This window comes from Gossypium hirsutum, chromosome A01 (assembly GCF_007990345.1).
Source record: "Gossypium hirsutum isolate 1008001.06 chromosome A01, Gossypium_hirsutum_v2.1, whole genome shotgun sequence".
In the NCBI taxonomy this organism is placed as follows: Eukaryota; Viridiplantae; Streptophyta; class Magnoliopsida; order Malvales; family Malvaceae; genus Gossypium; species Gossypium hirsutum.
The window spans coordinates 117,460,297-117,488,282 of NC_053424.1; the positions used below are offsets into that span (position 1 = coordinate 117,460,297).

Below are 27,986 nucleotides of genomic sequence, written 5' to 3' on the forward strand. Positions count from 1 at the left end.
ATCTCATAATTCACATGCTGGTCAAACTTAAACCAAGTTAATAATTCAAAGTTAATACATTTATAGCACCTATGTACATGCCACAAAACCAAAATTTTTAAATATTTAAAAGACTATCGAATCAATGACAAGATAGTGTGAGCTTTTTGTAGATCCGGTCAACATGTTCCGCAAAATGGTAATCTGACAAGGAAAGGGAAAAACAACGGGATAAGTATAACGAATGCTTAGTAAATCCATATATATTTAAATGATAAACTTACCTCAATTTACAATTTAACGACTCAAACTAATAATTTAGTAAAGATTGCCTAACATAACAGATCACAAAAACAAGGTGAGTGCTAATACAAAATCAATCATGTAATGTAATGTACCAAATTTATGATATATATATCAATACTTTACATTTGAGTACTCATAATGTATACCAAAGCTTTACATTCAACTCATTCTTTAATATCACATTTGATCATCAGTACATTTTGGATCACTTTGATTTCTCGTTTCATATTATCCGTATTACTCGATGAAACTCGGTAAATAAACTCGAATACATTGGTACTATCACATTTGTTGCTCATTCGAGCTGAACATATAATCATGTCAGGTTACCTGTCCCAGCTAAAAATTTATGTTGACGCATCAAATAGCTTGGCCAAAGCTATACATGTACATGATAGGCTACCCGTCTAAGCTAAACCGTTAAAACAACATCAGGTTACTCATTCGAGGTAAACCTGTGTCACATGTATCTTCGAGTCCGCAACAAATGTTAGAGCTCGATAATCACCAGTAATTAATCTTTACCCGTATCCATGTGTACGATAATTTTTCGAAGTTTCATCAGGGTAATTTCAACATTTAAGTTCATACTTACTTATTTACAATACAGTCCAATTCTTACCTTTTGTACTAAATTGTAAACAATTCAAATTTCAATAAACCATACATATATTCACAATATTAAATACATAAAGATTTAAACACAATTATACCATATGAACTTACCTAAAAAATCAGCAGACAAGTTGAATTGCAAGGACTATTCGGTAATTTTACTTTTTCTCCGGTTATCCTCGGTTTTATTCAAATATTGATCTATATAATAATTCAATTCAATTTATCAATTTCAAACAGTTTATAATAGTCTACTAAATGTATAAATCAGCTTAATTTTCATTTTTCGAATGTTCCTAAAGTTTTACATTTTATTTAATTTAGTCATTAAAATCGAAATTGTCATAACTTTCAAATTTGAGTTTCAATTTCAAAATCGCTCTTAATTTCATCCTTCTACAGCCTTCTATTATCTATAATTATAGAAATTTAACATCAATTTCGAAATTCTTGCACTATAGTCCCTATGTTCAAAAACTAACAATCAAACTTTACAAATTAGTCATTTTCCATAGCTAAGTTTAAAATCTAAAAAATTAACATCAATTTCATCAGTCATTCAACAATGAAAACTTTTTAAAACTTTAATAGTTTTGAAAAATAATGTTTGGATTAACTAAATCGAGCTTCCACAATCTCAAAAACATAAAATTTCTCAAAAACGGACTTTAAATCCCTTACCATACAAGGGGGATTGTTTGAAAGCTTCGACCTCGCCTTTTCTTTCTTTAAAATCGGTGGAGATGATGAAACATGAAAAGAAATGGCTTTGTTTCTTTTCATTTCATGTTTTTTAAATAAAATAATAATATAATAATAATAATAACATTATTTACATAAAAAAATCACCTAACCGTCCACTACCTTCCAGAATGGGCTAATTGCCCTTTTAAATCTTGATTTAATTACTATTTTAGTTCTTTATCAATTAAAAATCTATAGTGATTGAACTTTTATCACTTTTACAATTTAATTCTTATACCTTAATTAACTACTCGATTGACAAAATTAGAGGGTAAAACTTTAATTAAACCTTATACTAACCTCGTAAATATCAAATAATAATATTTAAGGACTCACTCATCAAAAACGGGGTTTCGAAACCACTGTTTTCGACACCACTGACTTTTGAGTTGTTACAAGGTGTACAGGATCAAATATGAGCCTTGAAGGATCAAAACAACTCAAAACAAGGGAGGAACCCTGTTCTACCGTATATGTATCAGTACAAGTGGGGAGATATACCAATACATCTCCTTGCTACTATAGTAGTTGACACACTGCTTGACTTGTTGTGTTACAATTGGGCCCAAGTATCGATACCTCTATGCCGTGACCTAAAAGTTGCCTTAAAACTGACTTTTTTGACCCATAACAACTTCATACCAAAACCTTGACTTGGAGAACTCAAAAATTAAGTTTAAAATATCAAAAACACATACCATGACACTTTCAAACATGATGAACATATCAATATTCATCTTAAGACATGCTCATCATTTAGACTTACATGTAATCAATAAATAACCATCATTTACACCATGTTAATGTTTCATTCAAGTGCTCCCAAACATCACACAAAAAAAACTCTCATTGTAACCTATACTTAGGTACATGCTAAGCCATTAACTAATTCAAAAAGAACATTACATTGATTTGATTGAGCTGAGGAGTAAGCCTTTAAATGCTATGTCGATTTCACGAGCATGTGGTAGGTTGTTTCGATTTCACAAGATTACACACCGAGCAAAAGAAAATTACAATTTTTAGATTTTTAGGGCATTATAAGACATATATATGACAAAAAAAAGAAGATAGAAGTGAGCTGTCAAAGAATATTAAAAAAAACTTGAAAAATATCATTGAAGCCGATTTTTTGAAGCAGATTTCCATCAAGATTGAAGATTCTCAATTTATTTCTTAGGAAGTTATCATGAGTTTCTTTATTTTTTCGATTAGATTGTATCTTGAATGTTTCTATTTTCAAGCATAAACTAATTTTCTAAATACCTAGGGGAGATGAACCCTATGATGGATTATGTCATTTAATTTTTATTTTATGCAATAAATACTTTGTTTCTTATTCTCAATTATGTATGCTTAATTCTTAGTTTAATATTTCTAGAGTATTGATCCATATTCGATGTGCTTAAATCGGTGGTTGAATAAATTCTATTTAAGAGTAAATCTTGCGCAATTGAGAGGAGTTGCATACAATCCTAAAAATAAGATGATATAAATCTACCGAATTAGAGTCAAATCTTTGGAAAATCCATAACACGAGTTAATCCGATAATAGGGTTTTAATTAGAAATAATTTCAATTAATCAACTTAGAGTCAGAGTTGCTCTTATGCTTGAAAGAGATATTACCATAATTTAGGGATTTTTACGGTCAAGGTGCTAAGTAAAAGAAATTGTGTAATTTAGATTGATAGTGATAGATAAAATCTAGACGAATTATTTCCTGAGTATTGTTTTGCTTCTTGGTTGTTAATAAACTATTTTTCTAATTTTTTTTGTTGTGTTCGTTAATTAATTAAATTAATTCATTTTAGTATTTAAATCAATCATTCAAATTATTCGATTAAATAATAAAAAGACGATAATTACTAATACTTTTAATTTTCATAAAAATAATATATTTATTCACCATAACTATATTATTAATTAATTGGTGTAATTCTCTAAATCAAATTCCTAGTTATTTTCGTCGCATATCATTACTAATTTAACATTTATTACTTACTTTCCAGCTCTAATAAATAAGATCTGATTAGAACCGAGTCGATAACCGGTTGGAGAGAGCTAAAGTCAGGTAAGGATGAGGCGTGAGAAAATGAAGGCATAATGTCAGTTTTGATGGAGGCAGGTTTACGGGACCAGATGGAGACCTGTGATTGCACCTTTCCATTTCTCTCTCTCTCTCTATCTACCGCTTTCCCCCATTTTCACTTCTTGTTATTAGCCGACAAGAGTCCAGCTATTTGCCCCCCCTTTTTCTCTCCCTTTAAATTCACACACATTAGCACATTTTGGTTCCATGCACCCCAAAAGTGAAGTAAGACCCCTGCACCCCCCCTTCCTTTCAGTCTCCCCCTCACGCATTGTTGCACACCCCAAAAGCCAATGTTTTAGACACTACCCTTTGTTAACTATCACTTTCCATGCTTCTTTAAGCTCACCCTTTGGTCTCTTCTGCTCTGATCGGGTCTGGTGTCTGGTCTCACTTGGTGGTCCTTTTATATATATATATATTACAAACGAAGGATACTCTTTGGAATATTGGAGAGAAAGCAAAAAAGAAATGGATTGGAATGACACTTTTCGACCCTTTGTTTCACGACCAGAACCTTCTCTTAACTTCCTTTATAGTAACTATAATTATGATCAATATCCAGGTAATATATACATGTACATATATACATATATATATGTACTCACTTTCTTTTAAATCTATAAGTGTTTATGTTTCTCTTTTTTTTTTTGGTAAGGTATGGAGATGAAGCAACATCAAGAGTTTATGGAAGTGGGTAATGAGATGGTTCTTCCAGGTTTGAATAAGAACAGCTTCAACAACAACGTTAATCAAGACAAGAAGAAGAGATTGACAAGTGATCAGTTAGACTCGTTGGAAAAGAGTTTCCAAGAAGAGATTAAGTTAGATCCCGACAGGAAAATGAAGTTGTCTAGGGAACTTGGACTTCAACCAAGACAAATCGCTGTCTGGTTCCAAAACAGACGTGCCAGATGGAAAGCTAAACAGCTTGAACGCTTGTATGATTCGCTTAAACAAGAGTTTGATGCAATCTCCAGGGAAAAACAGAAGCTTCAAGATGAGGTATGTCATTCATGTTTGATATTGGTAATAAAAAAAATTGACATAGGAAGCATTTATCACACAAATCATTAAACCCTGTCTTGGGGTTTAACCTATTTCTTAGCATATACATATATATATGTAACTATGTATGTATATGGAGCAATCACTAGAATTGTTCACGAATTTTGAGATCTCCTAGTCCTTGGGTCTTGGGATATTCATTATTAAGTAAGAGATAATTTAAGATAGAAACTTTCACTAAAGAAATTAAACAATAACCCTAATTATTCCTTTTGATCAGTATGATACATATTACTATTATTCAAGTAAATACTTATACATATTCACATCTTATGTATAGCTTTATTCAATTTTATTTAAAATATTCGTAAAATTGAATAAAAAATCTTAAAAATATGAAAATATTTTATAGGAAAAATATATATAAATAAAAATAATGCAATATCTTATTATATGCAGGTCATAAAATTGAAAGGAATTCTAAGGGAACAAGTGAGAAGGAACCAAGTCTCCACAGTTTACACCGAAATCTCTGGCGAAGAGACCGTTGAAAGCACCTCGATCCGTAGCTCGAACAAGCCGAAGATCGCCGGAAACAACCACCACCCCCACCCGGCGTGCAACTATCTTTTCAATGTAGACGAGTATAACCCAGTTTCATCCCCTTATTGGGGTACTGTTCAACTGCCTTCTTATCCCTAATAAGCTAATTAGTGACTTAAATTAATCTTTAATTAGATAACTAGCTTTAGCTTAATTAGTGTTTTGTTTGTAAGATGAGGGAAGATATGTAGTTGTTGAAAGCCATTGTTGAAGGGCTGACATAACATTAATGAGTAAAATATATCATATGTATTGTATGTACTAAACTGTTTTAAAAGGTCAAAAGGCTGCTTTAATGAATATTGGATCAAGTGCTTGAAGTACCTTTTTTTTTTCTTGAATAAGGCTGAATTTTTGTTTCTTTTTGTTTTTATAATTTTTTTCTCGTTTATTGTGCTATTTTTGGAAATTTGAATGAATACTTTGGTGAGAAAAAAAGTGTAAATTTTGAAATTTATGAAAATATAATCTATCTTATTATTATACTTAAAATTAAAATCTTTTTATATAAAAGTAATGTAGATTAGTTAATAAATGGTTTGACGGTAAAAGTATTATGGAGGTTCTTGTATTAAGAGTTGAATTGCATTTTGCCCCTTTACTTAAAAATGGGTAAGTTAATTCCTGTACATTAGATTAAAGAGCAAACCGATCATTCTGTTAAAAGAATACATAATTTTTTATTGTTAACTACTAATGTGTTGTGTGTCCGCGAAAATTTATAATAAGTATGAATTCTCTCAATTTATATCCTATCATACGATTCGAATTCAAACAAGCAGACAGCAATAGGTTATCACTTAACAGTAAAAATGAAAGGAATTTGGAATTTTTAAAAGGACTCGCTCGCTCTTTGATCCAATCTAAAAAAATTAATTTACCCATTTTTAAATTAAAAAATAAAATACAATCTGATTTTTAATACAAAAGTCCTCATAATACTTTACCATGATTTGATACAAAATAACAAAATATATATAAAATAAAAAAAATTCTAAAAATTAGCAAAAGTGAGTCATAACTCCTATAATTTATGTTAGTAATGATCCAACTTCATTGTCTTTTCGCCCAAACATATCGACACTTCTGTTGTCTTTTCGAAAGACATGAAAATATAGTCTTCCTTATAACTTAGACCGAAGTTAACAATCAAATAACAACTCGGATAATAAATCTATTAGACTCAAGTGAGTTTATCCAATGTTTAAAATCGAGGTTTAATCTACAAATTCGCCCATGTGAGTGTAATATGTGTGTACGTAGAATTTATACTATAAAAAAACCAATCAAATAAATAATAATAATATTGTTGTGAATAAATTAAATGGATGTTTACAACATTATTAAATGATGAAGTAATTAAGAAAACTTAATTCATTAAATGTAAATGAGTTTATAAATAGTACATTCTAAATGAAAATTAGACAATGAAAATTCTCCCGTATTTTTCACCCACTTTTTATTTATTATTATTGTTTTATTATTATTGTTTTATTAATTTTTCTATAACAAATATCACATTTGATGCCTGTATCTAAGGTGGTATATGAACTTTCATAAATTGTTCAATATGGTACATAAATTATCAATATATATTTTATTATGGTACTTGTTATAACATGTTAGTGGATAGTTAAACCAATCAATGAAAACTCGATACAAAATTTTGCATTATCCAGGCAAACTTAATAGTTTGAGTACTACATTAAGTATTTTCACAATACAAATATCAGACATTTTATGAAAGAAAGACGTATCAAATACTAAATTTTAAAAAAATTAGGAGAAATAACCAATATTGAATTTGAATTTAGATAATAAACTAAACTCAAGTACCAAATATTAATCCCTTTTTAGCTTAATTGGGTTTTTTTTAATATATTATTTAATTAATGTATTTAAAAATTTTAATACAAATTGGAGTACAAAAATCCTACTATTTGAACAAAATTCAAAATTTAAATCTAGAATTGGGCTTCCTTATTTGAAATGGATTCAACAAATTGATCAAAAACTGACCAAAGTATCAATCCAGATAAAATCAAGCAATTAAACTTGGTACAAGACCAAGTATGCATGGATGAAAAAGTATAAATTCAAAATCCATAAAAGCACTTCATCACAAAACTTCAACACTGGGTTCATAGTATAGGATCAAGCATAAATGCAAAAACATCATGGCCATCAATGCCATTAAGTCCATAAAATTGGCTTCAAAAAAAACATACTAACCCTATTTTTTTCTGGCTAGGGAAAAACAGATAATAACTTTAACAACTTAACGCTTTCCGCCACCGCCACCGAGCTTGGGGCCTTTCGGTGCTCCACCCTTTGGAACATTACCCTTGCCCTGAGTCTTTTGTTGCTTTGCCGCTACTTCTGCTTTCTTTGCCTTCTTTTCATCCTTAGTTTTCTTGATTCTTTCCTTGATTTCTCTGCAAAATTAAGATAAATATACAGAATATTTCCCATAAATACAAAGCTTAATACATGTGAAAATCAGTGATGAAAAAGATGGACACACACCGGAGAGCAGCTTCCCTGGCAGCATCACGGACTTCGGGTTTCTCACTTCTCTTCTTCTGGATAACCTCTAAGGTGGCACCAACAATGGATCGGGAGTAAGGCTTCTTGGCTGCACGTCTTCTCTTCTTCACGGCCTCTTGGGCAATATCCTAAATGCAAGTAAACATGGAGATAGATAAATGATAGGGCACAAAAATGATAAAATATAAACGGTAGCAATTTCTAATTCAATCAACTAATCATTTAACCTTGCCCCAACTTTTATCGTATCAATGAGACATAGAGGAGATGCACAAATTTGCTCAAAAGTTACAAACTCGATATAATTACTTCAAATGCAGAAATTTTCTATATAAACTCGGATTTGCAACATTGAGACTGACCTTCTTATGCTGCTTCCTATACATGGCTGTCCATGTAAGTTTTGAAGGCTTCAAACGGTTGTGGAAGTACCTCTTGCATTTCGAATTGGAAAAGAGGAAAACCTAAAAGAATCAATGAAGATGATTATTCGTTACAAACACAACAAAATAATATTAACTGCTTCAAATCATAACACAATGAAAATTCACCTGAGAATCTCCACGAACAAATCTGATGCCTTTCCCAGGGTATATCTTGGCACCACTAAATCGGCAAAGCTCCGTCCTAACATGCCAACATCACACAGTTTATTAATGCAAGAGCATCGATAGATAACAACAATTTCCACAAGGTAATTTTAAACTGAATCTAACGTATCCGACACACAAGCCTAATCTTTCACTCGATTATTACTTAATTTGCAGTTGAAATGAACACTAGCATTTTTCAAAGTAACATAAGCTGCAAAAATTTCGATGCCAGAACTAAACTAAAACTCCAATTCCACTCTCATAACCCAAAATTAATTACATTTCCTGTTTCCATCAGATATTTTAGTAGCCAATCAATCTATTTTATTTGCTTTCATTGATTCAAAGCATTTAGCTTCATTAACTTATCAAATAGTATATTAAAATTAACCGATTTAAAGTATATTAATACTTCAAAAACAGAAATTTCTGGCTTAATTTTCTGACTAAAATCAATGAACATGAAACCTTCAATCACATTTCCAAAATCAAATCAAATCAAAAGCAGATCCGGGTATAAACGGTTGTTTTTCCATAATGAAATGTAATTTTTTTTTTAAGATCAGGTCATTAAATTTCGATTAACGAACAATTTCAAAGAAAAACGAAATAGAGAAGAAACGTACTTGAGAACCATGGCTGCTGCTGCTGCTCTGTTCCTTTGTTATGGAAACCCTAGAAACCCTAGCGGGCGTTGCTATGTATGTATATAAGGGTTTCGTATAATCGGCCCTTATATCGTTTTAAAATTACGAATTACCCATCGCTGAGAGGGCTTGCTAATGGATGGGTAACTGGAAATGGACCAAGCCCAATATCTTAAAACAATTTTTTTTCTTTATTTTAATGTTAATAAAAAGGGTTTGCAACCAAGGTTACTAAACTATCAGTATGTTTACATTTTGATCACTTAACTTCAAAATATTTCATTTAAGTCATTGAACTATTCGAAAATTATTATTTAAGTCATTGAGTTATTAAGTTTTTTTTTAAGTCTGGCTAGCAAACTCTAAGCAGCTTCGATGACTAATACAAAGGATCATTACTTATTAAAGAGTAGAAAAACATACCTTAGATCCAAGTTGATCTGACGGTTAATGTTGAAGATCAAAGAAGAAAATTGATTGAATTTTGGTTCGTAAATTTGTGGCATGTAAAATTGTTTCATGAAATACAAATTGAAACGGTAGAAGAAAAGGGAAAAAAATAACTTTTGATTAGTGCAGGTGATTAGAGAATGTCATACAACAGCGATTTTACAAACCCAATAATTTAAATAAAAATTTTCGAATAGTTCAATAACCATTTTGTAACTTTTTAAAGTTAATTGACTAAAATGTAAACTTACTAATAGTTTAATGATCATGGTGTAATTTACTTATATTAAATTTTTTTTGAATAATCTCATCATAAGTTCTGATCATATCTGCTCTTGTTGACACAATGTCTAAAACTACTCATAACCTCTCTCCAACCTATAATATATGAGGATAATGTGCTTTAACATACTCGAACCTACGTCTTACTATATTGACAATAATATTCATACGAATCAAATTAAAATTCAATTGGCTAAATTTTATTATTTAATAAATATATATATATTTTAACTTCACAAGCATATCATTAATCTCCCTTGTAGATATAGGGAAAAAAAATACCACTAATGAGATAATTATCCTTTAGAATTACTATTAAAAATGATACACGGCCGATATTATTGAGAATTCTCTACCTTGACTGGAATCTCAATTATTAAATTATTAAATATTTTGAGAAGATGGCGATGACACCTCACTCAGCTAATCTCATCATCACGAAGGATCCAAGCCCCTTCTTAAACGCCACTTGTTAAAATTTAAGGTAAATTACATTCAAGATCATTCAGCTATTAGAAAATTTACACTTTAGTCACTTGATTTTTTTTTATAAGTTGCTTACGGGAATTAGACGTGGGGATGAGTAATTTTACAATTTAATCACTTAACTATTAGTAATTGTACAAGTTGGTCATTGATTATTAGTAAATTCGTAAGTTTACACATTTGTCACTTAATCTTTGCACTGTCACTCCCTAAGTTGATAATCCAAACAATATTGACAACAATTCAAAGCCACAATCAAAGAAAAAAAAATACAAAGAAAGAAAGAAAGAAATTATCTTATTTCAATAAGCCCCCAAATAAGACCTATAAAAGGAAAAGGATATGATAAAATCATGGAAAAGGGAATCAAAATATTGAAAAATGAGACTCACACGTATCGAATTTAGTCAAGAGTTAGTTGGAGAATTCCAAGCAACGAGTCTCAATCCAAAAGGTCAAGGAGAAAGTCTCATTGAAAAAAGGAACATATTAGAATTAGGTGGTCATCTGACGAAGATGGAAAGAGATCGAAGAGCTTCTTCATTAGGGCTTTGAGTTTAAATCAGTGAAGTTTCAAACTATTTTAAGAAAAATTAAACCATAAGGTTAAAAGAGAAGGAAAAAGCTTTGGTTCAGTGTGTTTCTTGGTTGGAAGAGAAGGCTGGAAGATGACAAGATTATTGAAATATAACTACGATGGAGTGACCTTGGGTGTGTTTTAGTGATAAACTTGTAATTTTTTTGAAATTGAGTGACTATAGTGTAAATTTACTTAATTTACCTTTTTGATGAGTAGTGAGTTAACAATTGTCATAGCAACTTAAATGTAAAGTGACTTCAATGATAACTTTTGAATAGTTTAGTCTTTTCAAAATTAAATGATCAAAGTGTAAACTCAGTAATAGTTAAGTGACCTTACATGAAATTTAGCCTAAAATTTTAAAACAAGTTTAAGAGGAGGATCGTAATATCAATAAAAAGGAAAAGAAAAACGCCAAGTTTCAAAGTCCCTCTCTCCGGGGGAATTAACAGTAACACTCCCGCACATTTTCTTTTTCTGAATTAAATTTTCCTTCAATCCAAACAGAAAAAAAAAGAGGAAATTTCCTTTCTCTTTCTTTAACAGTAGTTACAAGATCTACTAATCCAGCTGAATTTAAACGAAGAACTGTTGATTATTTTTTTGGTAAAAAAATAGTTTTTATTTTTTAGATTTGGAAGAGAAGGAATGGGGGACAAGAAGGAGGAAGAAGAGTGGAGTGGAAGTGAGAGTAGCGATATCACGTCGGAAGACGAAGGAACGGAAGATTACCGGCGGGGCGGTTACCACGCTGTGAGAATCGGCGACACTTTCAAGGACGGACGTTACGTTGTGCAAAGCAAGCTCGGTTGGGGCCATTTCTCCACCGTTTGGCTCGCTTGGGACACTCAGCTCTCTGTACATCTCTCTAGCTTTATCTTACTCTATTTCTGTACTTGTTCAGCTTAATTACGACATCGTTTAGTAAATCTGTGTACTTTATTCGAGAAGTTAGCTGCTGGCTTTTTAGCTGTAGTTCTTTTTGTTTCTTTCAGTAGTCAATCTTGTAGTTGAAGAAATTTATCTGAAAAAAAAGAAGCAAATTATTCCTCTTTATTTTTTAGCAATATTTTGATTTGACTTGATGTTTAGAAATATACAAGAGGGAATATGCAAGACTATAAGAATCATAAAACAGTGGAAAATCAATAAGAAATTTAATTTATTATTTTTTAATAGTTAACTTGCTTTTCTTTATGTTGGATTTTAATAATTCGCTGTTGTTTTTGTTTTTTTTTTTTTTAAATTACAGCGTTATATAGCTTTGAAAGTACAGAAAAGTGCAAAGCATTATACTGAGGCAGCAATGGATGAGATAACCATCTTACAACAGATTGCGGATGGGGATAAAGAAGATAAAAAATGTGTAGTGAAGCTTTTAGATCATTTTAAGCATTCAGGTCCAAATGGACAGCATGTTTGTATGGTGTTTGAATACTTGGGTGATAATCTTTTGACGCTCATCAAGTACTCTGATTATCGTGGAATGCCTATTCATAGGGTTAAGGAGATATGTTTCCATATTTTAGCGGGGTTAGATTACTTGCATAGGGAGCTTTCCATTATACACACTGATCTGAAGCCTGAAAATATTTTACTCCTGTCGATGATAGATCCGTCTAAGGATCCGAGAAAGTCAGGCACCCCTCTTGTCCTTCCTAATAACAAGGACAAGACGTTGCTGGACTCTTTAAAGTCCACTAATGGGGACTTGAGTAGAAATCAAAAGAAAAAGATTCGTAGAAAGGCTAAGCGAGCGGCTCAAGGGTGTGCGGAGAAGGAAGTTTCTGCAGCTGCCAATATGGATCCTGAAACGTCTGGTGCAGCTGAGTCATCTCTGAGTGAATACACAAATGTCGATTCTATTGAAGAACGTCCCGCTTGTTCTAGTAATGCCAATAGCTTGTCCGATGCTGATACTACCAAGGATACTGGTCAAGCAAGTGTAGGTAATAAGAGAGGAAGCCGCTCGATGAGGAGGAAACTGTTGGTATCAGTTGACTTAAAGTGCAAATTAGTTGACTTTGGTAATGCATGTTGGACATATAAACAGTTTACTAATGATATTCAGACAAGACAGTATAGATGTCCGGAGGTGATACTAGGATCTAAGTATTCTACGTCAGCAGATCTTTGGTCATTTGCATGCATTTGTTTTGAGCTTGCGACGGGTGATGTACTCTTTGATCCTCATAGTGGTGATAACTTCGACAGAGATGAGGTATTTTATTTACAAAGCTCGTATCTGTTTTATGTTTGTCTTGGCACTGCATATGATTGATGTTTTTTTTAATGGTCTCTCTTATATACTTTTCTTATTCATGCTATTGAAAATGGGGTTGGGGGCATGGGGGATTTTCTTTGGAGTCATCATTAATACGATAATCTTATTCCTTTGATTTAGTTCCCGGCTGAAATCCTGTAATATGTTATTAAGGGGACACAGTACTACTGTGTTAGGTTACTGTTTTGTAGAAGGATAGAAAATGAGAAGAGTGAAAATAATAGAGGTGTTTTGTTTCTTCACTTTTGGAGGGATTTTTAAAGTTTAATGGTGGGAAATCTTTCATCGTGCATATTCACGGTAAAAGTATCATGGAAGCCCTTGTACGAAGAGTCGGATTGCGTTTTTGCTTCCTCTACTAAAAAAAGGGCAAATTAGTCCATATACGTTAGATCAAAGAACAAATTGGTCCTTCTTTTACATATTCCATGTATTTCTACTATTAAAAACTGGTCCTTATACGTCAGAATGAGGTACATGTGGCACGCCACATGTAACTGTTTGGTTATTCTATCAGTCACGCCAGTTTTTAACAGTAGAAACAAATGAAATTTTTAAAAGAAATGATTAGTTTTTTCTTTGATCTAATATACAGGTACTAGGTGGCAAAATGCAATCTGATTATTAGTATAAGGGCCTCTATGGTACCCTTACCGTCTATTTATTTATATTTTCATTTATTTGTTATACTTCACCTTCTTCACTTCTTTTAATCCAAGATACTTTAAATTCTGGTGTTTATTTCCACTGTGTTGTAACCTTAAGTTAGTATTTAGTGTCCTTGTTATTTAGACTTGGGTGTGATGGTTGGATAAGGATAAGTCAGATATAAGTATGTTCAATTTTTTTTTTTCTTCTATTCATTTTGGATATGGCTCTCCATATCTATGGCCCAATATGTATTGGACACATGTATTCCAAGAAATAAAGAGTTGGAGGAGTATACTTTAGTATTATATTATTGAAAATGATAGCTGAGCAGAATGTAAGCTATTCATGAGCCCAATATGTATGCATGTACCTATGTCTGCATATGTATACACATATTTTGGCAGCATTGTAGAGTTTATCTTATGTTGTGCTTAGGCATGAGTTCCATTAAAAAAAAGTAAGCTATTCATGTTTGAGATAAAAGTTGAATGATCAATACGGTCTTTTTTTCTGATCTAAATGGTTTGAAATGCCTGTATTTTTGCTTCCTTTTTCTGGACCCTGAACTCAATTTCATAAGAATAACATTTTTTGGTGTACGTTTATAAGCTTATGATGGTGCAAGGATATTGTTTTCGAACACTTTAATTGAAGAGTGTTCCTTACTTTGGTTATGTGCTTCTATAACTTCTTTTTTTTTTTTTTGGTATATTTGAAGAGTAGTCACCGGTCAATGTAACTGATTCAGCTTTTAGTTTTGAAAGTGCTCACGAAGCGTTGAACATGCTAAATGGCCGAATACTATATGTGGATTACTTTTAATTGTTGTTAAATATCTAGAATTTGCCATCACAGTTTACTATATGTTAATAATAATTTTCTGTATTTTGGAATATTTATGTTATGCATATGCCTTGTATATGCATGTACCTATGTCTGCATATGTATACACATACTTTGGCAGCATTGTAGAGTTTATCTTTAGTTGTGCTTAGGCATGAGTTCCATTATAGAGGACAAACGAACTATGGGGAAAAGCCTGAACTCGAAAACTTCAAAAAATAAACGGGCTGAAAGTTATTTGTTGTACCGATGTTTGATTCTGCTTTCATTTAAACAAGCACCGATCAAAATATATGCTTTAGATGAATGTAATGTTATTATCCCATCTGTTCAGGACCATTTAGCTTTAATGATGGAGCTTCTAGGAATGATGCCACGCAAGGTGAGACTTCTCATTTCGACCTATTAATATTTTTTTGCTTTCTTTTAAGACTCCTGCATTTCAACTTAAATCATGTATCAAATTAATGCGCAGATTGCCTTGGGTGGGCGTTATTCACGAGACTTCTTCAATCGATACGGTGACTTAAGACACATCCGTCGGTTGCGTTTCTGGCCATTGAATAAAGTCCTTATTGAAAAGTACGAGTTCAGCGAGCAAGATGCAAATGACATGACTGACTTCCTGGTTCCAATCCTTGATTTTGTGCCCGATAAACGGCCTAGTGCTGCTCAGTGCCTTGTTCATCCATGGATCGATGCTGGTCCCCGACTTTTAGAGCCATCAGGGTCTTCATCGAAAACCCAAGTAGCGGTTTCTGAGAAAAAAACGAAGGAGATGGATGATATGGAGGCGATGGAGGTTGCAATGGGGAATATTGCCATAAGTGCAGATTCTAAACATGCCAAAGATCACTAGCCTCCTTCGAAACCCTCCAACGCAGCCATTTCTTCTTCCAGGTAGGAGCTTGCCTCTTTATTTTATATATGCGTAGGCTAGTTTTGTGTCTGTATCTGTGCACGGAACATGTAATTCTTTAGAAAATATATATTTTTTTATAAAATATAACTGAAAATGAAATTACATTCATATGCACTGGAAAATTGCTATTTCTTTTTAAATTAATTTTCATTTTCCAGAATGTTTTGTTTTCTTTCATCACTAGAAATAGATTGGATAAGTTATAATAATTATTATGGTGGTGTGGGAAGATAACAATAAACAAAGGTTTCAACTTTCTATCATTTTCTTTAGTTTTATTTGTCATCACTGTATATTTTGAGTAAACGAATATTAAGAATACAATAAAATCCAAAGATTGTTTACCTTTTGTGTCGATAAATACAATTCATCGAGCATTCAGCAGTTTATAACAAAGCTATTAATTTTTAGGGTAAACTACCATGTTAGTTACCCAACTTTCATAAATTTTCATTTTGAATTTTGAAAATAAAAAATTTGCCATTTGAATATTGTCCTTATATAGTTTTATTATTTTAGCCATTTGTTATTAATTTTTCATTACACACTCACCAACTTTAATAAATTTTTATTTTGCTCATTTTTTAGAAATAATTTTTTTAAAAAAAATTTTGGGCTTTTAGAGGAAATTGAGTTGTTTAGCTCTTGAGATGAAACACAAGTTTACTAAATTCTATATAAATAGACCTGATCATAAGTTAGGTTGATACAAGGCATCTAAGGTCATTTTTTAGGCTTGGGTTCGTGTTTGGCCTGAAAAATAGGCAGAAAATTATGCTTAATGTCGGTCTAGATTTAAAATATTAAACTTGAACTTGATCTGACCCGTTCATATTAGATTATTTTTTATTATAAAAATAAAATTTTTAAAAACATAATACATCAAATATACTAAAAATATTAAAATAAATGTTTTCCATCATATTGAAAATGCATTATAAAGATAATTTTTAAATAAGATTAAAATAGTTACAACTTAACAAGTAAATATCTCTAAAATAATAATAAAATTAACATTAAAAAAAGAGTTAAAAAATATCTAAGTAACAATAATAAAATAGTGAATATAATAGCAAATTGACATTTCGACAGCAGCAAAAATTGGCAGCGAAACAACATTAAAGGAATTAGTGATTAAGATTAGGAGGTTGGGTAGTATTTTTGGGTGTTAACCTTTGGGTAATAGATTTAGTTATAATTGAGTTAGTGACTTAATATAATATATGTAACTATATATATAATTAATATAATTATTTTTATAATATAATACATTTAGGTCAGGCTAAAAAAAAAATCTTACTCAGCCTAGTTAAAAAACGATCTTTAATTTTTATTCAAGTTTATTTTTTGGATTTATATTTTTGTCTAAATTCTTTACTCTTTGAACGAGTCTTTTAACTCTGGGTGGATAGCTTAACCTATGATCAAGTCTAAATGTAAGTGGCCAAAAATAATTTCATGTAAAAAATCATTTCTTTCCTATAAAAATTCAAGTAATTAAAACACCATATTTTTTTCTTTTTACTAAAAAAATTAAAATTAAATTAAAAAAATTAAAAATAAAATAAATTTTCTTGTAAAAAGTCAAGTTTTTCAAACAAAACCTCAAGTCTTTCCCTCTTACTAATAAAAACTAAAATTAATTAAAAAAAGAAAGAAATTGAAGAAGATAAATTGGTTCTTTTTGATAGTTTTTCTTATAATTAAACCTCGTACTTTTTGAACACTTCTTTTTTCTATTTTATCATTCATGATTTTATATTTAAAGTTCGTGGTTGTTCCTCTCAACGTCTTCTTTAAGGCTTGAACTCACGTTCTCTTCTTAAAAGTGTAATATTCCTTACTATTACACTCAACACTCGTTGAACTTTAAAAAAATTGAATTTGATATTCTTACTCAAGATCAGGGGCGTAGCCAGGGGGCTAGCATAGGCCCCGCCCCCCTAAAATGTAAAATTATATTTTAGGCCCTTAGATTTTTTAAAAAATTTTAAATTAGTAAAGGTAAAATTTTACTTTGACCCCCTAAAATTATAAAAATTTGATTTAACCTTGTACAAATTATAAAGATATAAACTATAAAAAATTAAAATTTCATCCGGTCCCTCCTAAAAAAATTTTCTGGCTTCGCCCCTGCTCAAGATATATTTAAATAAAGATATATTATTATAGTTCACCAAAAATCCTTTAAATATATGAAAATCTTGAAAAAAAAATAATATACACTCGTGTTTGATACTCTTATTTAAATTCAGTGAATTCGATATTCTTACCTAAATCCGAATAAAAGAAAACCCATCACCAAAGTCTAACATTTAATCTTCTCAACCAAATAGAATGAAGTATCATATGAAAAACATCATATCTCTTTGGTGTAGAATTCAACTCAAAATGCCTTTTAACTTGAACAACTCTTTTTTGCATTCTTTTATATTGCCTTTCAGGTATCCCCATCAATCTTTTCTTCAACTCCCATATTTCCTCGATCGGAACAGTCACCGAAAACGTTTTCCAATCCAAAACATCGCTAAACGGCGGCACGTAATCTTTCGATATCAAAACCGGGACGCATCCGTTGTACAAAGCCTCCACAACCCTGGGGCTTGCAACTTCGTAGCCACTGGGACAAAGGCAGTATTTACTTTTTCTCATCAAGTCAATGTAAGATAATCCTTTCGGAAGGTACTCGTAAACTTGGATGTCTTGATCTTTTCTTTTCCAATGCTTGAACAATATTGGTCTAATGGGACCATGGTTCCCTCCTGCAAAGAAGGCTAAGATCGAACGCTTCGATGGAGGTAGTCCACCGGTATTGAGCCCTTCGAGTTTATTGCCTCTGATATTGATTTCTGGGATCGATACATCTTTCATCGGATTGAACCTTTCGGAGGTGTTCGCGTTGCATAAAGCACGAATTGAGTTTCTCACTAGCTCCGGAACATAAAAGCTACTATAAGGCCCCTGAAACATAACTGAAAAAATTATTTAGAAATAGGCTAATTCATTAGAACTTCCATCAACCTAGGGCTAAATGTTAATTCGAATATAACATCAAAAATATTTAAAATATAAGAATAAAAATTTTGAAGTGTATACTTATTGCATGAATAACTTGAATCTGGTGTATTAAAACTTAAAAGTAATAACGTTCTTAAGTTTCTCACTTTCATTTCAAGGAATTTAGTCCTTTTACTTTTCGGATTTAAAACTACAAATTTAATTGTTAACATCGTTAAAGTTCTTTTGTTAAATTCAAATTCATTACAACATAATTTTTTAAGTTATATGGCTATCAAGTAAGTATTTTTTTAATTTCAAAATGTCACACCAATAAATTTAACAAAAAAAATAACGATTAGACTTGAATTTTGAAATTGAAAAAGTTGATGACTAAATTCTTGAAAATAAGCGTACAAATATTAAATTCCAAATTTACGAAAAGTACAAAACTTAAATAACATGTTTTAAACAATTTTTAATGATACTATATGTTCTTTTAATTGATTGATACTTTAAATTGATCTCCAATTTTAAAATGTTCTAATCGAGTTATCAAATTATTATATCAATTAAAAATCCTTCTGTCAACTTGGACTTTAAATGTCAAATTGATTCAGACATGAATCATATTTAAAAACATATAGATCAAATTTTAAACACGTATCTATTGTATGGACAATTTGGGTTTAAGTATTTTAAGCACATCAAAAATCTAAACTGTCTATACAATAAGTACACACGTGTCTAAATTAGTTTCATATGTTTTACATATGATCAGTATCATATCCGAGCAAAGCATTTAATACTCAAGCTAATGAAAAGATGTGATTGCTTAAATCGATAGAAAACATTAACCCAAAATCATAAATGACACAAAAGGTAAAGTTACCCAATCATGGCAAGCAAGGATGAAGTGATCGGCGCCAAGGCTCCGGTTCCAGTGTGGGTGTTTAGCGGTGATGATGTTGACGTAGTCGGTGACGATCCTCCCAAAGGAACGCAAATCATGAAGGAAATGGCGCATTCTTGTGACACTGTAAGGTAAGAAGAAGGCATGGGCATGGTGGGGATTGTGGGTGCGAAATTTTGTATTGATTTCCATCTTATTGATGAATTGTCCTTCTATGGTGTATATCATCCTGCATGGACCGTCGTGAAATAATGGAACCTCCCCTTCTTTGTACACGTATATCTTAAACTGTTTCTCCATTTCCAGGTAGCTCCTATTTCCAATAAAAAAAAAAGACATGGTGATTTTTTACTTTGCTGGCACAACAAGAAGGGTGAATTTAGAAGTTATTTTAGGGAGGGTCGGAATTGAATTACAGATTTTTTCGTGAAGTAAAAAATGTAATTTTATTTTATATTCACTTATAATTTCATCACTTTTATCATATAATAATTTTTAATTTTATCTTTTATTAAGGAACTAAAAAATAATTTTTCCATTTGAGGAGGGAGGGCAAGGCCGATACCTGCTCCCTCTAAATTCACCCTACATAACTAAGGATAACGATGTTAACCAACCTCATCGGCAATTTAGTGCCTGACCTTTGTCTTGCCTATACGATTATCTAAGTGGCACTATAAGATAAGGAGTGACTCATTATATAAATTCAGGAGCACAAGGGATAGCGGGATGGATTCCACAACCTCCCTGCCTTCTCCATTTTTATGGCTTCTTGCCCATATAGGTGAATCAGCCTCGCTCTGATCACCTCCTACCCTTTGTTGACACTTGATATCAACAATATGTAAGAGTTCTCAAATAAAAATAAACATTGAATAAATTTCATATTATGTGAATTGGATTGGTCAAATTAAAGTCTCGTTCAAAATTTAGAAATATTTAAATAAAAATATTAATCAATTTTCGGTAATTGAATGGGTCACATTATCAATTTTTGGTTCGATCAAATAAATTATTAAAAATTTATAAAAACAAAATATTAATATATGTTGCTAGTCCTTGTATAGAATTTGAGATTTAGTCTCTGTGCTTTAAAAGTTAAAATTCCAATCCTCTTATGTTTTCAATTTAAAATTCCTAGTTCAATCGTTATCATTATTGATAGTTTCTGTCAGAATTTGTTAATTTATCATGTTTATTTTTTGTCATTAATCATATGTCGTATCATTTAAGGACAATTTAATCAAAATTTCAAGTTGACAAATTTTGACAAAAAATTCTTACGATTTTAATAACTAGACTAAGACTTTCAAATAAAAAAAAAATAGAACTTAATTTTTAACATTTTAAGTAGAATAACTAAATCTCAAATTTCATCAAAATATAAAGGACTAATAACATATTTTTAACTAAGAAAAAACCGTTTCAACCAATTCAAGTTGTTCTTTAATTCAGTTAAATCTATCCATACTAGTTTATAAATCAACTACTTTAACCCGTCTCTTTGGATTAATAACCCGATTAATTTTCAATTCAACTCATCAGATCTGATTTTCCAATCTGATTTTTAGGGAAGTGATTGAAAAGGTTGTAAGATGCCCACTTTATAAAGTTAGAAAAGAAAGAGAGAATAATAATAGGATAGCCTAATTATTAAAGTTAGTGATGAAAAGATATGAGTACCTGTGAAAGACTTTAGCATTCCAATAAATAGGACCATCTGGGCTATAATCAGGGTCTTTTAATCTACTCCCATTTATAGCTTCTTTAATGGCAGCTCTTGCTCTTTGTAGACCTCTTTCCAACCTACCCAAATCACTCCAATACCACCTTCTTCTTCTATGCTTCAATGGCCGATTATCATTTAACTATGAAATAACAGTTAAATCAAGAACAAAAAAAGCTTGTTTAAAATCAACAAAATCAAACATACCCTTTTTGATAAACCACAACTTGCAGCCAAAAATGAAGAGAGAAAAAAGTATAAAAGAATTGTTTCTTACAGTGTATTGAACATGTAGGAGCTGTTGCTGTTGAGCAACACTTGAAGAAGAAGAAGAAGAAGAAGAAGAAATAGAGTTGTTTTTAATGGGGGTCTCATTTGAAAAACCTTCTTTTATGGTTTTTGAGTAAGGGTTAGTGTAACTGAAACCCCAAAAGGACCTTTTTGAAACTAATGAAAAAGATAGAAAGCTTGTAAGCAAAATCAATGGTATCACCACTGATAATAATACTACTCTCATGGATGATGATGATGATGATGATGTTTTAATGGAAGAGCAACAAGTTTTGAACCTTTTCACCATAGCTGAAGCTTTAATGGTTTTTTTAACTTATGGTGATTGACAGTTTCTTTCTAGGAACTTGATCTTTGTGTTGGGATTTTTTTTTTCTGAGAAAATCAGCTGTTTATGATATTCAGCCAATTACTGGTTCTAGAAAAGGATAAATATATTTATCATTGTGCAGGACAAAGTCTTTTTTACTGTTTTGAATGGTGAAACGGGGACCATTTTGCAAATATTTAAAACAGTATTATTGGTTTGATTATAATTTTTTTTTATGTTTTTTTACAAATGTAATGATTTTCTATTTGGGTTGAAATGTATTCTAAGTTGTTATATCTAAAATTTTAAATAATTTTCTCATTTAATAGTTAATATTGTTAGTATTTTCAGTCACTTGACATATTAATTAGGTTATTTTTGTATAATAAAATATATGATTGACGAAAAATAAATATAGTAAGTTGACAAATTTGACTATCAATAATGATAATGATTGAACTAGGATCTTTAAATTTAAATTAGAAAAGTAAGAGGATTGAATTTTTAACTTTTAAATTATAAGGACTAAATCTCAAATTTTATAAAGTATAGACACTAATAGCATATTTTAACCTTCTATTTGATAAGGAAAATCAAAGAGAAAATCAAGTTTGCTGATTCCAGAAAATAAATCTTTATTTTAACTAATTAATCTTATTTTCTTTAAATAAAAAATTAATCTAAAATTTTCCCAAATTCAATAAAAATAAAACAGTAAATTATATATCAAACACGAATATATATAAAATGATTACAATGAATTATTTATTTATCAATTGGGCATAACATCGTTACCATCACTGACCCTAACATTCAATCTTCTTAGCCAAATGGAGTGAAGGATCATATGGAACACATCGAATCGCTTCGGTGGCGAATGAAACTCGAAATGTCTCCGAACTTGCAACACTCGTCTCTGCATTCGTATGTATTGCCTCGATGATATCTTCATTAGTATTTCCTTCAATCTCGGGATATCCTCGACCGAAACCACCACCGAGAACGACTTCCACCTCAGCACATCACTGAATGGTGGCACGTAGCTTTTCGATATTAGCACCGGGACGCATCCGTTGTAGAGTGCCTCGACGATTCTCGGGCTCGCAACTTCGTAACCACTAGGGCAAAGACAGTATTTACTACTTCTCATCATTTCGTAGTAATTAATACCTTTCGGAAGGTATTTATGTACTTTGATCTCATCATCCTTACCTTCCCAATGCTCAAGTAGGATGGGTCGTATCGGTCCATGAACCCTCCTGCAAAGAAAGCCAAGATTGGTCTTCGAGATGCCGATGGCCCGCCGATCAAACCGGTTAATTTGCCAGTTCGAAGGTTCATTTCCGGAATGGACACATCCTTAACCGGGTTGAATTTTCCGAAGTGTTTGCATTGCAAAGAGCACGGATCGAGTTCTTTCCTAAGTAAGGATTCGAAAAGCTAGCTTCCGGCCCCTGTATTTTTCAAGTCTCGGACTAAATATCTACAATTTCTATAATATCCAAATCTGAATTAAATGAAGTCAACAACTTACCCAATCATGGCAAGCAAGCATGAAATGATCAGCGCCGAGGCTCCGATTCCAATACGGGTATTTCTCCGATACAACATTGACATAGTCAATGACGGTCCGTCTGATGGGACCAAAATCACGCGAGTCGCGCAAATAAACGAATTGGACCATCTTCGCTACACTGAACGGAAGGTAAAAAGCATGAGCTTTTTCGGGATCGTTAGTTCGAAACTTCGTGTTGACATCCATTTGGTAGATGAAGTTTCCTTCCATTGAATATATGCTCTTGCAAGGACCATCATGAAACACCGGGGGCTCCCCTTCTTTATATACAAACACCTTGAATTGTTTCTCCATTTCCATATAACTCCTACAAAAAATTACCAAGAGATTAAATTATATATTTTTATAAGAGTTGATATACAATTTCACCCTTTTTTATGATTTTTAAACATTTTTAAGAGGCCAATTTATAATTTTACCATAGATTAATTTCAATGGCATGGGGGACATAGATAGCAACTTAACAATGTATTAGGCCCCCACTACCTTTACAAGTATCAAGGAAAATGACTATTCAAGTATCGGATTATTCATTTATCTCAGCATATATTCGACTCATTTTACTATTCATTTAATAAATAAATATTTCGAACTTCAACTCGACTCGATCTAATCATGAGTAATGTGGTTTAATTGTGTCTATAGCTAGACCCGAGCCATGTTGAGATCAAGTGGTATCCATGTTACCTATAGGTGCTCTATAAAGTATAAATCTCACCAAAAAAACAAATGTTGACATTTTCTTAATGGGTGAAAGTGTTTTCTTTCAATGAAAACAAAAGAAAAATCTTATCGAGAACAATACCGATCGACCCCTTCCCTCAACAAAGTCTAAGTCTAATGTGGTCCCTATTTAGAGACCCAAAACTCATGTAATCATTCTTATTGGAAGATCCAATTCAATGATGATAACTAATGATATCAAAATCATGACACAGGAAATAATTTCATAATGATACTGAATTTTGAAATTTGAAAAGTATAGAGACTAAATTTTAAATTTGTAAAAAGTACAGGGACCTAAGGCATATTTTAACCCATATTCTTTTCACATGGCTGGACAAAAAATCATCAAATCAAGGTCTATGTCATTCCTTTTTCCACATAGTTCTAATAAGAATAAAACGAAGAATAGTAAAAAAGACGATACGAGAATTCTTTTGTTTTCCTTTTCACCTGTGAAAGGCCTTAGCATCCCAATACATGGGACCTATCGGAACGTACTCGGGATCCAGTAATTGACTCGAGTTTTTAGCGTCTTTGATCGCGGCTCGAGCTCGTTGCAGTCTTGCTTCGAGCTTATCCAATTTGGTTCGGACTCGTCGGTTTCGTTTTAAAGGAAGAGATATCGACTCGTTCAGGGATATCGTAGCGTTCGGGACACCGGTGACGGAAATGTTTAAGTTGTTTAGCTCGTTGGTGGTGATATTTAAGCTATCTTCCTTTGTTTCATCCTGTTGGATTCACCCAATGGAGGAGTGTCACAAAAATTCAGTGATAAAAATAGTAAGAGTTTTATATTTATGTTATGGTTTAATTCATAATATACACTATTATAAACTTTTAACCGAAATTATATTAAATATTAAATATAATTAAACCGAATTAAACATTTCAGTTTGAATCGATTTTTAATTTTTTATTGAAATCTTTTTGCTTAACCTTATCTCGTATTTGTTGAATATTTAAATTAGAACTTACTCATATTAATACTTTTCGAAAAATGTTATTTTTTATATAATATTAAAGATGAGAGATGAGGTGATAGGATTTGAACCCGTGTCAAACGGGTTTGTCTCATAAGAACTTCAACCATTATTCCATACAAAACCAATATTCAAGAAATATTTGTATAGATCTAAATTCAAACTAATCTAATTGACCTAAATTCATATTAAAAAGAATTATTTTTATTTAAATTTAATTATAAAAAAGTTCATGTCAAAAACTCGAATTCGACTACATCTCACAATTTAATTTTACTATTCATATATTATAATAATATTTAAATAAAAATATTTCTTGAATTTAAATTTAATTGAATCAATCCAAAATATAATAAAATATATATATAAATCTAAATCGAACCGAATTGATAATCCGAACGGTGGCTCGGACAATATAAGTAACTATATATAATTTCTGGAGAATTGGTAATAATAAAAAATACTAATCATTAATGTCTTTAAAACAATAAAATTAAAAACCGAACATTAACAATAAAACCGACATAAAAGTAAAAAAAAAAAAAAGAACCAAGAGAAATGTTTGACCAGCGGCTACTAAGGGGTATAATTGTACTTTCTCACATTTTCAATGTCAAATGCCAATCTTAGAAACCAATTAAAGGCTGCCTAATTTGAAGTTGAAGACACTGTCTGTCCACGTTTTCAACGTATGAAATAAAATTTTAAAGGTTAAAATATGTAATAAGTTCTTATATATTTTATAAATTTAAAATTTAATCCTTATATTTTTATTTTCAAGAATTTAATTCTTTTACTTTTTAAATTTTAAAATTTAAGTTAAATTATCAATGATATTAAATATTTTGAAATAAAAAAAAATTACTCATTTGATACTAATATAACTAAAAAATACATTATACTAAACTTGAATTTAGCAAAAATAAATTTACCAGTGTTAATAGTTAAAACTTAGATTTTGAAATCTAAAAAAAATTGAATGGACTAAATTCTTAGAAATAAAATGTATAGAGATTAAATTTCAAATTTAAGAAAAATATAAGGACTCATGACATATTTTAACCAATTTAGAAAACCCATTAAAATAAAATAAAAAAACTAAAAAGAAACTTGATTATTAAGAGTTAATTTTTTAACACTAATTATAGCATGATTTACCCAATTGTTTTCTTTATATATATAATTTTTTCCAGATTAAATTATTTATTAAATTATATCTTTTTTCCAAACATGAAATTCAGACAAAAACAAAAAAAAAATTAAAGGAAAGGGACATGCATTATATCCACATTAAGGAATATAATTCCTGATAAGAATATCGATAAAAAAAATTTTGCATGAAAGAGAAATCACTTACAAATTCGTGAATTTCCATGACTTGAGCTTCAACATCAAGTGACTTATTAGATGACCGATTAAGCGCCGCCTCACCCGACACAGCCACCGCTTCCGCCGCCGTTGATACTTCTTCACTAACTGCACCGAAATTCCCAGTACTGCTATTTCCAGAAGGAGAAACATAAACCCAATAACTTGAATTCCTCGGAACCAAAAGGAAAATGAAGAACGAAACAAGAATCAATGGAACTGTAATCATCAAAAGCTTGATCGCCGTTGATGAAGAACCCGCCGGCGTCGGAAGAAAACAGTTTTTGAACCTATCCCCACTCATTTCTTCCTTTTTTATTTTTATTTTTTGGTATTTACAATCTGTTTGCTACCAAAAAATCATCTTTCAAAGCTCTAAAAGGAGGTGATTTCTTGTTTTGTTCTTTATAAATTTTTGTTTTTGATAAGTAAGAAACAGGTGGAAAGAAAAACCAAGAAAAAGGGTATTAAAAGTATAAACATGAATGACAAGCGTCTTCCAGTTTATGTTCTCTTTATTCGAGTTTCTTCATGCAATTTTGTTTTTAATTTTCCAATTTCACCCTTCTCATCCAATCACCGAGTCTCTCTACTTATTTTGCCTTTCACGCGCTCTGGTTTTTTTTTTTTTTGATTTATTTAGTTAGTAATAAAGTGAATTTACTTTTTATTCAATGATTTCATAATCGGATCAGTAGTCATAACTCACAAATTCGATTAATAAATTATTTAAAAAATTATGAAAATAAAAAAATCGATTTAATCACTCTTTATCGATTCTCAAGTTAATTGAATAAATACTTTTGTCCGAACTGATACCTTGACCAATTTGATCTAGTTTAAACAACTTTATATTTTTCTTTCCAAGATTTTGATGTTACTTTTTCATCTATAAAATCAGAAGTTGAAATTTTCCTTAAAAAATTACACTTATTTATATGAGATTGGAATAAAACAACATTTAACCTTTGAATTTAATATTTTTTTTGTTCGTATTAGGTCTGGAATTTGACAATTTTTTTCAATTTTGGTTCCTATGATTATATGATACTTTAATGTTATGTCATATTATCAGCTAAAAAATACATGTCATCAAAATAACCATGGGTGAAACCAGTCAACCCCCTAAAATGAAAATTTTTTCATTTAAATTCTTTAAAATTTTAAATTAGTAAAGGTAAAATTGTACTTTGCCCTCCTAAAAATATAAAATTTTGATTTAATCCTTTAAAAATTATAAATATATAGGCTATTAAAATAATGAAATTATATTTTTACCATCGTAAAAATTACAATTTAATTTTGTCCCCCTTAAAAGAAATTTCTAATTTCGCCCCTAAGAACCAAAATTGAAAATTGTTATCAAGTTCCAGAACTAATTTGGATACAAATAAAAATGTCAGTGACTAAATTCAAAAGGTATTGTCAAATTTAAGTACTAAACGTTGTTTTATCCCTATTAACTTTT

General features: G+C 30.9%; 4 protein-coding genes and 1 pseudogene across 5 annotated transcripts; 2 read left to right on the top strand and 3 right to left on the bottom strand.

Annotated features, from left to right (window-relative positions):
* The first annotated feature begins 3,902 nt into the window (after positions 1–3,902).
* Positions 3,903–5,669, top strand: LOC121230352 (putative homeobox-leucine zipper protein ATHB-51). The gene is made up of 3 exons (XM_041114957.1): positions 3,903–4,300; positions 4,394–4,740; positions 5,203–5,669. Exons 1-3 carry the CDS (start codon positions 3,943–3,945, stop codon positions 5,443–5,445), a joined length of 948 nt encoding a protein of 315 aa, XP_040970891.1. The 5' UTR covers positions 3,903–3,942; the 3' UTR covers positions 5,446–5,669.
* A 1,768-nt stretch (positions 5,670–7,437) lies between these two features.
* On the bottom strand, positions 7,438–9,289 carry LOC121230354 (60S ribosomal protein L24). Its single transcript, XM_041114961.1, has 5 exons — positions 9,113–9,289; positions 8,445–8,520; positions 8,256–8,357; positions 7,873–8,021; positions 7,438–7,781 (listed from the first exon to the last, which is right to left on the bottom strand). Exons 1-5 carry the CDS (start codon positions 9,121–9,123, stop codon positions 7,625–7,627), a joined length of 495 nt encoding a protein of 164 aa, XP_040970895.1. The 5' UTR covers positions 9,124–9,289; the 3' UTR covers positions 7,438–7,624.
* Positions 9,290–11,327: 2,038 nt separating this feature from the next.
* Positions 11,328–18,372, top strand: LOC107905342 (SRSF protein kinase 3). 2 transcript variants are annotated; one of them, XM_016831987.2, is made up of 5 exons: positions 11,328–11,789; positions 12,184–13,152; positions 15,044–15,091; positions 15,185–15,609; positions 18,076–18,372. In XM_016831987.2, exons 1-4 carry the CDS (start codon positions 11,580–11,582, stop codon positions 15,566–15,568), a joined length of 1,611 nt encoding a protein of 536 aa, XP_016687476.2. In that variant the 5' UTR covers positions 11,328–11,579; the 3' UTR covers positions 15,569–15,609; positions 18,076–18,372. The 2 variants fall into 2 exon arrangements, with proteins under 2 accessions (XP_016687476.2, XP_040970901.1); XM_041114967.1 differs by lacking the exon at positions 18,076–18,372 and having other exon boundaries at positions 15,185–15,888.
* On the bottom strand, positions 17,916–21,996 carry LOC107905343 (probable glycosyltransferase At5g03795). The gene is made up of 4 exons (XM_041114974.1): positions 21,545–21,996; positions 21,225–21,409; positions 19,521–19,854; positions 17,916–18,592 (listed from the first exon to the last, which is right to left on the bottom strand). Exons 1-4 carry the CDS (start codon positions 21,845–21,847, stop codon positions 17,930–17,932), a joined length of 1,485 nt encoding a protein of 494 aa, XP_040970908.1. The 5' UTR covers positions 21,848–21,996; the 3' UTR covers positions 17,916–17,929.
* Positions 21,997–22,569: 573 nt separating this feature from the next.
* Positions 22,570–27,078, bottom strand: LOC121230360 (probable glycosyltransferase At5g03795; annotated as a pseudogene).
* Between the last annotated feature and the right edge of the window lie 908 nt (positions 27,079–27,986).